The following is a 16,161-nucleotide window of genomic DNA, read 5'->3' on the forward strand; positions in this document are numbered from 1 at the left end:
CTTTTGGACTCTTGCTGAAAAAAGAGTATAAAAAAGCCATTCAATTTATCGGTTTTTAAATGTCTTTTGAAGATTCTGCAGCTCATATTAGTGCTAGTTGGAGTAAGTGGTCTCTGCAGTGTGTTTAGGAGAGATAAGGTTACACTTTTCTCTGAGGAAAGTTTGTACTCCACTATGTCTTCCAGAGAAGTTTGCAGCTCCATCAAATGCACAAGTGGCCATCTGTTTGGGGTTCAATTTTCAAGCATTTAACTCTTCTAAGATATCACAGATGCATCTGATGTGTCTTCTATAACCTGAACATCTAGAATGCTGGCCTACCACGGACATTTACTGGCCTATCACGGACATCAAAATAACATACTCAGTGACTTAATACTTGATGTCTATTTGCACTAGTACATTCATCAGCCATGCATGCACATTTTTTGAATGTGGTGAGAGAGTTCTTTGCTTTCTCGACTGCTGAGTCTTTCACTGTTGCGCCACATGCGTCTAGCCCGTTAGTTGAGTTTCTTGCAGAAAGATAGTGAGCATTTGCCAGTCTTGTTTGGAATCAGTGTCCAACTTCAGGATGAACAAGTGACAATGCACTTAACATTGGCCTCCAGTTTGTAGTGTGTGGTATCTCTTGCTTAAACAGAAAGTATGATGCGACAGCCATGTTGGTTCACATAAACTGAGTTATATCTCCAGCATTCTTAACAGCCTCATTAAGTACTTCTAAAATTTGCTTTGACAGTGACTGGCTTATAAGACTTTCTGCATGTTGATGCTGTCCAGAGGCATGGTGCTTTGAAGCCTTTTCATGTAGGTTGTCAGTATTGGCTTGGCTGATCAGTCTGGCAAATCAAGCTCCTCCACTTTTACTATATAAATCCATGATATGCCCACATCTTGAATACTGTGTTCATTTCTGGTCACCCCATATCAAAAAAGATATATTGGAATTGGAAAAGGTACAGAGAAGGGCAACAACAATGATTAGGGGTAGGGATTAAAAAGACTGAGACTTTTCAGCTTGGAAAAGAGACGACTAAGAGGGGATATGATAGAGGCCTATAAAATCTTGACTGATGTGGAGAAAGTTAATAAGGAAGTGTTATTTACCCCTTCACTTAACACAAGAACCAGAGGTCACCCAATGACATTAATAGGCAGCAGGTTTAAAACAAACAAAAGGAAGTACTTCTTCACACAATGTACAGTCAACCTGTGGAACTTTTTGCCAGGGATGTTGTGCAGGCCAAAATTATAACAGGGTTCAAAAAAAGAACTAGATAAGTTCATGGAGGATAGGTCCATCAATGGCTATTAGGATGAGCAGGGATGCAACACCATGCTCTGTTCACCAGAAGCTGGGAATGGGCGACAGGGGATGGATCGCTCAATGATTGCCTGTTCTGTTCATTTCCTCTGGAGCACCTGGCATTTACCTCATTCAGAAGACAGGATACCGGGGTAGATAGACCACTGGTCTAACCCAATATGGCTGTTCTTACATAAAAATGAATTATAATAATAAAAAAGTTTAGTACAGAAACTCCCCAAGATAACAACCTCTTGAGCTAGTGGCAATGTGAGATAACATCATTGGCAAATAATGCATTTTTAAAATGTTAGCCCCCTAGGAAATGTACATTTATATAAGTTTCCCAATCACAAATCTAGCATTCTGGAGCAAAGTCACTAAAATATAATCCAACAAACAAATGCTCCTTTGACGTGTCCCTCCCTTCTCCCTCCACCATACTGTACTCATAGTTGGGAGCTGCGGGTGGTAGGGAGGGGCAAGGAAGAAGGCATCTTGCTCGTTCCTCCAACCACTCACCACTCACTCTGGCTGCTCACCACTTGCTCTGGCTGCTCACTCTGGCTGATGTTGTTTGTCGTCCCACCATTTACTCTACTGCTCTGTCCCCAATGGCCCTGCACCATCACCTCCTGCTACCACCTGCCACTGTGACCTCTGCAAGTTGGTCTCTTGAGGTTCCACCCAGCTCTCAGTGAGGAACCTCACTGCTACTGCAGGCTGGGCAGTTTGTTCAACAGAAACACTGTCCCACAGCAGGTCTAAGTACTTAGACCTGATTATCAGTGAGTTCAGCTCTAGTGGTCACTTAAACCAAAAGACTCCCTATGGAGCCTAATCAGCTCTATCTTTAAACAGGGGAGAGAGGCAGATCAAATAGTGCCTGTGACTCTTAGGCAGAGCCCACACCACCAACCAAAACACCTGTGCCCCACCCTCTCTCTCCCCACTGGGATCTGGCATCCAACCCCCCTGCTTAGTGAGGGGAGTTCAGTTGAGGGTGACCATTGCTTATTTTGTAATGAAAGAGGTACAGGAACTCAAGCAAATTTGTTACTTTCATAACTGATGTGGCAAGCCCAGAGGTCCCAGGGCTCAGCTCTGGCAAGTCGTAGCACAAATTAAGCACTGAGGGAGACACCCACCCCCTCCCCCGCCATTCAGGCAGGCTAAGCATAGTTCTGAAATAAGGATAACATTTGATTACCCCAGCATTCAATACTAAAGTGATTTGTAACCTGGCACCAGCCAAAATTGATCACTTAGACATCACAGCTCTGTCTGCCGGATATCTAGGAAGAGTAGGTGTGTTCATGTAAATACAGTCAGGTCCTGAAGCCTTTCCACCTACCCCCTGGCTCATCACTAGCTATCAGGGGAGAGCTCATTCAGACCTTGCTTACAAATCGTAATTTGAAATTATTAGGTTGGACAATGTAGCTGAAACAAATGCACTGACATTGTCATAAACAACAGCTGTATGAGAAAGCTAGTCTTTGTTCATACTTTTCAAACACATTATGCTTTCTCAGGTACACATATTTTATCATATGCTGTATATCAGTGGTGGATGCGGCCCATTAGGCTAATCCACTGGCGGGCCATGAGACAGTTTGTTTACATTGACCATCCACAGGCACAGCCACCCGCAGCTCCCAGTGGCCGCGGTTCACCGTTCCCAGCCAATGGAAGCTGCAGGAAGCAGTGGCCAGCCCATGCCGCTTCCCACAGCTTCCATTGGCCAGAAATGGCGAACCGCGGCCACTGGGAGCTGTGGGCGGCCATAATGCAGACCGTCAATGTAAACAAAATGTCTTGTGGCCCGCCAGTGGATTACCCTGATGGGCCGTGTGTGGCCTGCGGGCCACAAGTTGCCCACCACTGCTGTATATGCTTTCAAAGTGTGTATTAATGTTTCAATTTCTATTCAAATTTCCAACCAACGACTAAATTGGCAATACTGTATGTAACTGGTTGACCACTGGGTGTGGGGGGTGTTGGGAAATCCCTGCAGGCTAGCACTATGGCACTAAAAATAGCAGTGTAGACATTCAGGCTTGAGCTGGAGCTCAGGCTCTGAAGCCTGAGCACAGGGTAGTCTTCAGAACCCATGACCCAGCTCAAAGTGCAATGTCTACATACACCACTGTTTTTAGCACTGTAATGTGAGCTCTAGTCTGTAGATCTGGGCTCTGAGACTTCCTGCTGTGTGTTGTAAAATGAAGTATAAACATACCCTTAGGCCTAGAAAATTTAAAATGCTACTGTCATAAATATAAAGGGAAGGGTAAACCCCTTTAAAATCCCTCCTGGCCAGAGGAAAACTCCTCTCACCTGTAAACGGTTAAGAAGCTAAAGGTAACCTCACTGGCACCTGACCAAAATGACCAATGAGGAGACAAAATACTTTCAAAAGCTGGGAGGAGGGAGAGAAACAAAGGGTCTCTGTGTCTGTCTATATGCTGGTTTTCTGCGAGGGATAGACCAGGAATGGAGTCTTAGAACTTTTAGTAAGTAATCTAGCTAGGTATGTGTTAGTTTATGATTTCTTTAAATGGCTGAGAAAAGAATTGTGCTGAATAGAATAACTATTTCTGTCTGTGTATCTTTTTTGTAACTTAAGGTTTTGCCTAGAGGGGTTCTCTATGTTTTGAATCTAATTACCCTGTAAGGTATCTACCATCCTGATTTTACAGGGGGGATTTCTTTACTTCTATTTACTCCTATTTCTATTAAAAGTCTTCTTGTAAGAAAACTGAATGCTTTTTCATTGTTCTCAGATCCAAGGGTTTGGGTCTGTGGTCACCTATGCAAATTGGTGAGGTTTTTTATCCAACATTTCCCAGAAAAGGGGGGTGCAAGTGTTGGGAGGATTGTTCATTGTTCTTAAGATCCAAGGGTCTGGGCCTGTAGTCACCTAGGCAAATTGGTGAGGCTTTTTACCAAACCTTGTCCAGGAAGTGGGGTGCAAGGTTTTGGGAAGTATTTGGGGGGAAAGACGTTTCCAAACAGCTCTTCCCCAGTAACCAGTGTTTGTTTGGTGGTGGTAGCGGCCAATCCAAGGACAAAGGGTGGAATATTTTGTACCTTGGGGAAGTTTTGACCTAAGCTGGTAAAGATAAGCTTAGGAGGTTTTCATGCAGGTCCCCACATCTGTACCCTAGCGTTCAGAGTGGGGGAGGAACCTTGACAGCTACATATTATCAGTGTAGCTGATAACTAACCACATCCTCTAAGATGAGGCAGATAGGGCACAACACTGTGACTTGAAGGAAGGGATGTTCTTGAGGTTAAAGCACTGGACTGAAATCCACGAGTTCTGAGTTCAATTCTTGATTTAGCCACAGATTTTCTGTATGAATTCGGTCACCTATTCTCTTTATATGACTTAGTTGCTCATCTGTAAAAATAGGCATACTACTATTCCCTTCCTCCTGCCCTTTGCCTATCTAGCTTGTGAGATCTTTGGGGCCAGGGGACATACACTGTCTCTCTCTGTAAGTATGGACATGGCCTAGCACAATGGGACCCTGATCTCAGCTGTGATCTCTAGGTGCTACTTTAATGTAAATGATAATCAATAATAATGATGGAGCAAACTTTATCAAACAGATATGCTAAGCTAGGTTATTGAATTTATCTTCTATAAATGAAGCCAGTTTGCAGGGAAAGATGGGTAGATCAAAGTCCTGTTTACCCAATGGCCTGGTAGCAGCAGTGCTAGCTTCTCCACATAGCTCAGAGAGTGTGATTCAATATAGCCTTGGAAGGGATTTCTGGGTCCTTCTCCTCCTAGAGATGATTGAATTATTCTCCCTCCATGCTCGTTCAGTCATTGGCCTCCTTCTGAAATGGCGAAAAAGGGTGCCATGAGGCAGTGCAAAATTTGATGGTGACCAGAAAGGCGGCCTTGTAGATCCTATTGAATTAGTGTTAATGACTTATAGCTTGCAGAGGGAAAACTGGGCTGCACTGGGCTCTTCAACTTATTTCATAAGTTTCTTGAGTAAAATGACTAGTTTAGGATATTTCCTCAAAGAATTCCAAAGAAAACAACACATCTAAATTCATGGTAGACAATACACGTGCTTTTCTGCAATCCTATTCTCACTTTTATGTATTCTCTCCCCACATGACAAGAAAGGAGAAAAAAAAGCCACTTGAGGTAAACCTGTCACTGAAGTTTCCACAGACTTAGCCTATCTGCCACACATATTTCTATACTATACTACAATATAATAGGCTGTTTAGATAGGTCCAGATTCTGATTCTTTTACACTTATAAATCTAGGGTAATTCCACTGGGTTTAATGGAATTATTCAGATTTACACCAGCATAACTGAGACCAGAATCCATCCCACATGCTTTATATGTAAGAGAGAGTATGTACGTTTAAAGAAAAGGAATATTTGTGGCACCTTAGAGACTAACCAATTTATTTGAGCATAAGCTTTCGTGAGCTACAGCTCACTTCATCGGTAGCTCACTTCATCTGTAGCTCACGAAAGCTTATGCTCAAATAAATTGGTTAGTCTTGAAGGTGCCACAAGTACTCCTTTTCTTTTTGCGAATACAGACTAACACAGCTGCTACTCTGAAACCTGTACGTTTAAAGATACACTTGTTTAATCTGAGGCTCAGACTACATAATTAGGCAAGATCTTGGGTCAGGTCCTGTCACTCACTGTTCCTTGATCAATGGGACTATTTGAGGAGTAAAGTACAGTTCAGCATAAAAAAAGTATGGCAGAAGATAGCCATTAGTGGAGAATTGTAATGAAAAACAAACATTTCTATGTGCTATTTTGTATTTAATTTCCACTTGCCTTGAAATAAGTTTGGAGAGCATTTTATTTTTTAAAAAAAGAGCTTGCTAACCTGACAGAAGCCTCACAAGCTCAACATGTAATGCAGCATCTACATGTATTGTAAATTGTCGTTAATGACCTGATTCAGTACCAGAACCCAAAGCTGAGACAGATTTTCAGATTAGCATGTACTCCAATATTTTTCCAAAGGGGACATTCCTCTTTGTAGACCTACATTTCACCCATGCAGTGATACAGTTGTATATATATACATACTGTGCCTAGTGCCCTCCAACTGAACCACAGTGCATAGTTCAGGAGACCCAGACAATAACCATCTGCCTTAAACAGATGGGATCAGGTAAAATGAATTCCCAAATTCTTCTAACCCTAAATACCAACTAAAGAAAGAAGCCCATCTGAATACACAAAAAGTTCATTTTTATAAAAATGTAAAATAAATAGTGAACCATTCCAAGATTATACATTTCATTTCTCAGCATATAAATGGGGAGCATTCACTCTGGGCTGTTCATACATTTTACATTTAACAAACATCCATATGTCAAGTAGACCTTCTACACTCTTCCCGGCTGGAGTTTTCTTCTTTCAACTGAGTAGGGAACATTTATGATCTTTATTCCGCCAAATAAATCTAAGGAATATATTTTGCTCAAGGCCTCTATTTTTTAATTTCAGAAACGAATCAATTCATGATTCACGCAGTCTTGTTATTAAGACGGCCATACGTCTGTGCAAAAAAAACCCAACCTAATTCATTATACAGTTTTCTTAAAATATTTTTAGATTAAGCACTGGCTAATTTCTTTAGTTTAGAATTGTGAACATATGGAACAATTACATAGTGTTCTTAAGATCTTTCTGTCAAATTTAACATTTTAAACTGGGATTATATAGTATACATACAGAGCAATTTGATGATATGGAAAATATTTTGTACAGAGAAAGCTCAAAATCCCTTTCTTAATGACTTAAATACTTCACTCCTTATTCAGGCAAAACTCTAGTTGACACTGCTATCAGCCTTCCCTGAGTGAGGAGTGCTGGACAAGATCTACAGTCTTTTAGAAATTAATATTTGCTTTGCATGTATTGTGTAATGATCATAGCCACTGCCTCATATTTCTTATGTACTACAGAACATCAAGCTGTGCTTTGTTAAAATAAGTAAAATTAATTTAGAAAACGCTCCATCAAAACCAGTATAATTTACTGTAACAATTTCTTGTTGGTTTAAAGAGAGATATTAATTTCTTAATCTGATACAGTAGTTGCACTTAAGTAAATGACTAACCCGGTAGCAATTTTTTATCAGTTTGTGAGATATTTCCTCTATATACAGTACACGAAGGAACACTGATACAATAGTAACATCTTTTGAATAGGTGCTAACTTTTCAAAAGGTATCCACTGTAATGTTGTTAGTTTAAATGTGATTTAAGCGGTACTTTGAGACAAATAATATTAAACAAGCACTGAACTGTTTTTCCTTACCCCCTTTAGCCAATACGTAAGCATTCTAGTCGTCTTCATCAGACTAATGTTGTTTAAAGAGTTCATGTTTATGTACTGTATAGGATCTGTGTAGTTTGATATATTTGTAATCTTTAACCCATTACCTATTTAGTGCGGTCACTGAATTTATTTTTACAGTCTCCTATTGTGTGTCTTGCTTTTCAGAGAGCTGTCCCCTTTAATGTATATCTCTGTAGGAGAATGGATTATCTCACTGCATTCTGTGATCTCTTAGGTCATACAATAAGATGTAGCCAATAAAATGCCTCCTTTTTCTATCTGCCAGTTATCCACAATACCGACCTAACTAGTTTAAAATCATGGAGAAGACCCTTTTTAAAACTGTGGTATGACACAGGGCTTTGTACCAGAGATTGAAAGGAAGAACGCCTGCTTAATTCACAGATAATGCAATAGTAGTGCTTTTTAATGACCTAGTGGCTACATATTCCCTGTTCATTGAATCATCCAAATTTACTCTGATCTAGAGAAATATACATTTGATCAAATATTAGACATGTTCTCAAAAGACTTTCCCTCTCAAGCCCACATTTCAAATGCTGGTTCATGGAAGAAATGAGTTCACATAATAAATGAAGCATATGGTGTATTTTAGGACTGAGGCATTATCAGCTGTGTTGGAAAAAAACTGCAAGATTTGTCTGCTTTGTAAGTTTCATTCAATCAAGTTCTGTTAGTTCATTACTATAATGAACCACAGAAACCACACAAAATGTAAATAGAAAAAAAATGTTATTTTAATTGGCAGCTACCCAGATAATGCAAATGAATACCAAGAGCCAAATTCTGCCCTCAGTTACAGTCTCACACCTCACTGCAGGATTGTAAAGGTTTCCCTTAAAAAAAAGGAATGTGTCAGTGTTTGTACCACATGATCTTCAGATTTACAAATCTAATGCGTTCTCAGATTTAGCACTGTCCTGGACTTGAACGAACATGGCTATTAAATAATTTGACAAAAACAAGCAACTTAGGTATATGTGCCTGGCATCTTAAAATTTCATTTTATTCTGTCTTTATCCACTGGCAGGTGTTGGAAGCATGAGTAGGTAGAACACTGAGCCACTAACACATAAGAACAAAAATGGCCATAATGGGTCAGACCAATGGTCCATCTAGCCCAGTATCCTGTCTTCCGACAATAGCCAATGCCAGGTGCTTCATAGGGAATGAACAGAACAGAGCTATTTATCGAATGATCCATCCCCTGTTGTCCATTCCCAGCTTCTGGCAATCAGAGGTTTAGGAACACACCGAGCATGGTGTTGTGTCCCTGACCATCTTGGCTAATAGCCATTAATGGACCTATCTTCCATGAACTTATCTAATTCTTTTTGAACCCAGTTATACTTTTGGCCTTCTCAACATCCCCGGCAATGAGTTTCACAGGTTGCCTGTGTGTTTTGTGAAGAAGTACTTACTTACGTTTGTTTTAAAGCTGCTGCCTATTAATTTCATTGGGTGACTCCTAGGGCCGGATTAACTGTCCTGTGGGCTCGGGGCTAATAGATTTTGTGGGGCCTCTGGGAGTTTGAAGTGGGGGAGTGGGCTCAGGGCTGTGGCAGGGGATTGGGGTGGAGGAGGGGGTGCAGCTTCATCTGGGGGGGGCCTCTGGGGTGGGGACAGGGATGGGACAGGGGGTTGGGGTGCAGCAGTAGGTTCGGGGTGTGGGCTCTAGGTGGGAGTTTGGGTACAGGAGGCGCTCAGGGCTGGGACGGGGGTTGGGGTGCAGGTGGGGGTGTGGAGTCTGGGAGGGAGTTTGGGTGCAGGAGGGGGCTACAGGCTAGGTAGGGGGTTGGGATGCAGGAGGGGGTGCGGGGTGCAGGCTCCAGCTGGGAGGCGCTTACCTCGGGTGGCTCCTGGTCGGCGGCACAGGATCCTTGCCTGCCCTGGCTCCACGTTGCTCTGCTCCCCAGTGTGGCCAGCATGTGCAGCCCCTAGGCAGAGATACCTGGCCAATGGGACCTGTGGAGCTGGTGCCAGGAGCGGGGACAGTGCTCATAGATTCCCTGAATGCCCCTCGCCTAGGAGCCACAGGAGCATATCGGCGAGCTGGCACTCGTGGCTCCATCCCCCCCGGGGGGGTGGGGCTCGGAGGCTCAGGGATCAGTGTCCAGCCCATGGCACAGACAAAAAGAAGCAGCGGGCCTCATTCCCCAGTCCCCTTAGCCCGCCGCCCTGGGCTGCAGCCCCTAAAGCCCCTGCATTAATCAAGCCCTGGTGACCCCTAGGTCTTGTGTTAAAAGAAGAGGTAAAAAACACTTCCTTATTCAATTTCTCCTCACCATTCATGGTTTTGTAGACCTCTATCATATCCCCCCCTTAGTCATCTTTTTACTAAGGTGAACAATCCCAGTCTTTTAAATCTCTCCTCATATGGAAGATCTCTGCCAGATGACAAAGGGGCAACAATGATGGATTCCAAAGGAAATCCCATTCAACATCACTGGCTGGAAGATATAGCTATCATTTGGAAATCTTACAGGAAGAGTTAAAGTGGAATTAAAATTATTAAGATCCCCAAGATTCTGTCTGCTTTAATGTTAGTTCTACTCAGCCAAGCTATAGGGAGACCCCACAGGAAAAGAAATGTGTGCGGAGTATGCCTTTGTTCCGTTGCTACAGCATTAGATATTTTTGTCAAAGCCTGCCCTGCCTTAACATCAGACAGTACACAGGGTTTTCCATTTGTTTGCCATGCATTATATTCCCAAAAGATTAGTCCTTTTCTAGTCAAGCAGTTTAAAACGAATCACGGTTGTTATTTTAATCTGTATTCACCATTAAGAATTCTTGCAGAGCAATTTTACTTGTTACCAATTAAGATCTCCCAGTGGAAGTTTATGATTACAGCAAAAGCAACCTGATGAATACTTGGCACCTCCTTAGTTTACAAGCATTCAACCCATGAGCACAGAGACGTGCTAATACTTTAGATGAAAGCATAGCAAAGTTATTTAAGAAAGCCTTTTTTTTAAAACTTGTACTTAGAAAAATGTCATGGAGTCCATATACTGTCTCTCTCTCCATCTCTCAGGGTTTTACATCACTGTAGTATATATGTTTGGCTTTTGTTTTGTTTCCTGATTGTACTCTCTGAAGTCTAGAACATCCCAACACTACCAAAAATTCCGGGACCAAGGTCCAATCCTGGTTCCATTGAAGTCAATAATAAAATTCTCCGGGACGTTAGCGGGAACAGGAGCAGACCCTTTTATACCTGGAAAAGCATACTATGCTTCAATACCAGTTCTTTTTTCTGTTAAGGGAAAAAGTGAATTACAATATCAATAATTTTAAATTAAGATCTACTGTTGCAATCATTACATTGATGTTACTGAGGCAAACCTCCCCACTGAGGTCACTGATCAAAGACTGCAGGAGCAAACCCTTACTTTTCCAATTATTTCTTCATATTATTCTGCCCTTAAAATTATATAGAGTAAATAAAATTTAGCCAAATATGAAACAGCACTGGTTGACTACGTGAGAAAATACCAGTGCAGAGAAAAAAATCTTTTCTGTCCAAACTTTTGATACTATTTATAGGACCATGATGGAGTGGGAGGGGGGAATAAACCCTAAAATAATCCCAAATGTTCCAGTGCATGTTGATCTACTGAGACAAATTCATTACTGTGTAACCACTAAAATAGCTTCAATGGAGTTACATCAGCGGTGAATTTGCGTTACTGTCTGTTCTTTTCCCAAATAAGCCAGAGAAAAGCAAAAACAAAACAAAAAACCATAAAGATTTAAAAAAAAGAAAAGAAAAAGAAACCCCACCTCAAAAAATAAGATTCCAGGGTTGTCGTTGCGTGTGTCACTCTGAAGACTATGATGTCTGTAGCATCACTGTGAAGCCATGGAATCAGCGAGAAGCATGGTGGAGGGCTTTTTTTGTTCAGCACACCACCAGACTGAATCGTCACCGGGTTTTGCGATCTGTTACCATCCAATTTTTAAGTTCTCAGTCCTTCTGATTTATGAATTACACCTATGCAGTTGATGTAGTCCCATTTCAAACAGGACTGTGTTTACACACCCTAGGTACCTTTTAGAGCACGCCAACAGGGCCTGCAGGAGGCAGTGAGTGCACAGCTCTTTAGAGGACTCTACTCGTTCCACCCTTTCAGTCCAGGCTCAGAGTTCAGGGACCAATTTTCACATACCCCAGCGGCGCAACTGCCCCCGACTCCAGGGCCCAGGTGGATTACCCAGATGACCAGGCATTTTCTATTTTTTCCCCCCTTCTAAGGCCCACTTGCCCCAAAGTTCACCCGCTACCACTGCAAGCAGCACACACTATAATCCCATACATACATAGCTCCTCTCCACAGCATATACTGCTCATTCAGCACCTGCACAAATCAACACAACTCTCCCAGCACAACAACACAATCAGCACACACAGAAACCTCAAGCATCACACTGAAGAATGTCTGAGTCAGTGTGAAGAGCTGGAAACAGCTACAAGGATGATAGTTTTTGTTTAGAATATCACCAGGTTCAATCATGACTTGGATTCATAGTCTGTTACTATGTAATTTTTAAGTTCCCAGATATTTTTGTCTTTTTTTACGCACGTGACTTTACAAATTACACCTGAGTGACAGCGCGGGCTTTCAGCTACTAGCGTGTGAGTGTGTGTATGTATCTTGCTTCAGACAGTGAATTTCTACCTTTATTGCTGTCTTAATTCTTCATATAACAATAAGCCACCTAAGGTTCTTAGCGTAAGAAAACCGTGGTGGTCAAAAACAGCTGTACTTTCAGACACTGCTGAGGTAGCTGTGCTTATGCTTCTGAAGTTCTTTAGAAACTGAAAATCTGGAGGTCTATTGTAGTAGCATGCTATGAAACATGACCTAAACATAACCGGTCCTCTTGGGAGTATGATTACAGCAATAAATTTCTATGTTCCACAACAGATGGCTGTGCCACATGAAGAAAGTAAAATATATCAAGCTCTGTAAAATGAGAAGAAAAAGAAATTTCTGCTCCCACATCTAATTAAGTGCCTTTTAGTTTGCTGTTGTACATGTGGTACCGTAGACATTCTATAGGAGCACCGTACCATCAGTTTTTGTCTCTTCTGTCTCAGACTGGTTGCTATAAGTTAGCCCAGGCTGTAAGTAATGTTGAAGGAGCTAAATGTTCCGAATTTGTATCTGTCTTTTTTATTAGCTAGCCTAGAGTAAACTGGGGGCTATTGTTCAATGTCAGGTTCAATGCCCAATGACCCAATAGGTTAAAATTGTGGCAGCCACAAATCAAGGGCATAATGAAGTCTAAGAAGTGGTCTGTGCTGATTTATTAGGGCATCTGTCTGACTCTAGACAATCTAGTACTGCTCTTATATAGCATGAGCTATTCCCATGATCCTGAGCACATTACAGATTTCTCTCTTTTAAAACTATAATAAAGGCATTCAAGATAGTCTATTGAAACCAGAGAGAATTTTTTTATAGTATTCATTGTCATTCTTAAGTTTTTATCCCAATGTTACTCTGTAAATAATAATAAAAAGAAAGTGCTGACTTTAACTCTGCAAAGAACATTCAGTTTTCAGTACTAGCTGAATGTCAGTTCACAATTCAGTAAAGTCCTTATATATTTGCTGGTTTTCAAGGAGTTTTTCCATTTTCTTTATTCTACTATTCATTTCCATTTATTCACCATATTATTATTCAGATATAATGCTACTATTAACCTTCATTCTTAATCAAATGCATTTTACTGAATACTGTAATTTTACATGAAAACCCTTGTTTCTTCTGGTATAATCATTCAATTTTAAAAGAAAATGGGAACTAAATGTCCATAAACTTTTGTAGTCTAGCTTTAAATGAGGCTAAACCCATGTCAAAAATGTTATTTTAATCCAATTTCATATCCCAGAGGACAGGAATGTTCATCAGAGCTATATCAAGCAATGTGAAAATCCATCTTTTTTGAGTATACAGGGTTTTCAACTGAAAAATCATAAGAACTTAATTATTCCTCTCCTGAGATCAGATCTGAGGTGCATTGGTTTAACTAATTTGAGAAAATTAAATTATACTTGTCTGCAAACTTAATGGAGGACTTCTCAGATTCACGAACCTTCTATATGCAGCAAGAAAAAATAATCAAATATTGCATACAAAAATATACGGATGGTAAATATTCCATCAGTTTCATCCCTGGTATAATTCCAGTGGCTTCCCAGTAGAGTTACGTCAGATATTAAATTTGGCCCCTATACCTATAAAAATGTGAGATAATGGATGCTCAAAAACTGTACAGTGAACTGCAAAGTGTTTTCCTATAGCTACTTAGTTATCACATGTAATGTGTAACAACTACAAATCTACATAAATAAAAAAACTGGTGTAATTTCACAGGCTAATAAAAATCTGATCAAATAAGTTATCCACTTATAGAGGGAATAAGTCATCTAAAGTTAAATAGGATTTGTTGAGACCAAAAAAAAAAAAAAATCAGAGAAAAAGCCTTTTGAGATGTTTATACCATTTCTTACCAGGGCAGCCCTGGGACAACCTGCAGAGCACAATTCTTCAGAAACAATACAGCACCAGAACCATTCATGTTGCAAGTTGTCACTTTTATGAATGACATTTCCATAACTTTAGAGAGATGCAAAAAATGCACAGTAGTATGGCTTACATAATGGGGATGGGCCATGGAATCTGGCATCATTGGGAATGCTTCAGTAAAACCATCCAAGTAAAGCTATCTAACCAAATTGCAGGCACACATAGGGAAAATGTATTTAGAATTGAATAGCTACTTTATTGCAGCAGAACTAGGTGAACTGATAACTTATGAGTAGATTACATTTGATAAGGCAAACACATGCAAGGGAATTTTCAAAGTTCTGCATCCAACTTGCCTAAGAACACAGAATTCAATGGGATTTTCAAGTGCTCATGTACATTTCTCAGTTGATAAAGGTGGAGCAGAAATCCCCACTAGCTATATGTTAGCATATGTAAATCATCACTTTATAGATATGCAAATTGGGTCTGGACATCCAGTGGTAATGATGTGAAAGCAGGAGATATGAAAAATACTTACTAGAGCATCAAGATTGCCTCTTTTTCATTGAAGAGACAAGGTGGGTGAGGTAATATCTTCTATAGGACCAACTACTGTTGGTGAGAGAGACAACCTTTCATTGCAGCAGGCTTGTTAACCATTGCTAGTTTGGGTTTTAAAACTCTGAATGTCATATGTTGCCATGTTATCACCACTTCATGGTCACTTATGTTTCTTCCTTTCACATTCTATTTGAAAGAGACCCCTATATTCAAGGAGACCAAACTGCCTGGTTCACCCACTCCAGTGAAACTGACAATAATTCTAAGCAGGGATAAGCGTAGCAAATGCTTGAAAAACAGAGTATTTCCACACACAGGGATACCTGCAGACATATTTAACAATCTTGACAGGCCACGGCTATGATTCCACTGCTAGAGTGATGACTTTCTGTGTGAAGAGAAAAGGAGTACTTGTGGCACCTTAGAGACTAACCAATTTATTTGAGCATAAGCTTTCGTGAGCTACAGCATCCGATGCATCCAATGAAGTGAGCTGTAGCTCACGAAAGCTTATGCTCAAATAAATTGGTTAGTCTCTAAGGTGCCACAAGTACTCCTTTTCTTTTTGCGAAGACAGACTAACACGGCTGTTACTCTGAAACCTGACTTTCTGTGTGGTGCACTGTTGAGTTATTTCATCTGTGGTAAAAGTCATGTGAGAGTTTAATATTTGTGGGTGGGTATTTTTGGGTTACGTCTCAACAGAACTGCAGATTTGGAAGTTCAACACCTGTCCATCTTATCTAAAGTCAGCAGCAAAAACTATAGAATATCATATCTCTTTCCAAAACAAATATATGCATATAAATTGCACTTGCCTCCATAGATTCCAGCGTTGCTCTTCTAGCTGAGTTACTAAATGCTCTATGTATTTATTTGAGTCCATATATTCCTAAAAAGAAAAGGATCAAAATATTTTTTCATATTTATATTTATTTATTTATTATAACATTTGTAAAATGTTGATTAACTAACAGATATTATGTGAGGGTTAAGGACCAAATGGAAACCTACAACACATAAAACTTACATTGACATAAAAAAGCAACATTAATGGAGGTTTATATTCGAGCCAGAAGAACCCTTTATAAAGCCAATTGTTACATGCAGAAATTATTGGGGAAGATGCATAGGTGTCATGGTAGGCCATGGTATGTATATGCATGCACCTGCACACTATGTCCAGAATTCTCCTCCAGGTCTCTTGGTGGTAGATTTTTGGTCAGAGTGGGGGTGGATAATGTTTTCTCTTCAGGTCTTGTGGTTTCTGGCATAAATCTATGTCTGCTGGGCAACCATGATTTGACCCAAATGTTTATTTTGTTGCTTGCATCACAGTTTGGAAAAATATTACCTCAAAAACTGAATTTGAATATCAAA

General features: G+C 40.5%; 1 protein-coding gene across 1 annotated transcript in view; it reads right to left on the bottom strand.

Moving 5' to 3' along the window:
* Positions 1–16,161, bottom strand: part of NCKAP5 (NCK associated protein 5) — a 466,257-nt gene that overhangs the window by 372,323 nt on the left and 77,773 nt on the right. Inside the window, exon 2 of the mRNA XM_077830371.1 lies at positions 15,596–15,673. Within this exon, the coding sequence (XP_077686497.1) occupies positions 15,596–15,673 (78 nt within the window). The remainder of the gene's footprint in view (positions 1–15,595; positions 15,674–16,161) is intronic.

This window comes from Eretmochelys imbricata, chromosome 11 (assembly GCF_965152235.1).
Source record: "Eretmochelys imbricata isolate rEreImb1 chromosome 11, rEreImb1.hap1, whole genome shotgun sequence".
Taxonomy (NCBI): Eukaryota; Metazoa; Chordata; order Testudines; family Cheloniidae; genus Eretmochelys; species Eretmochelys imbricata.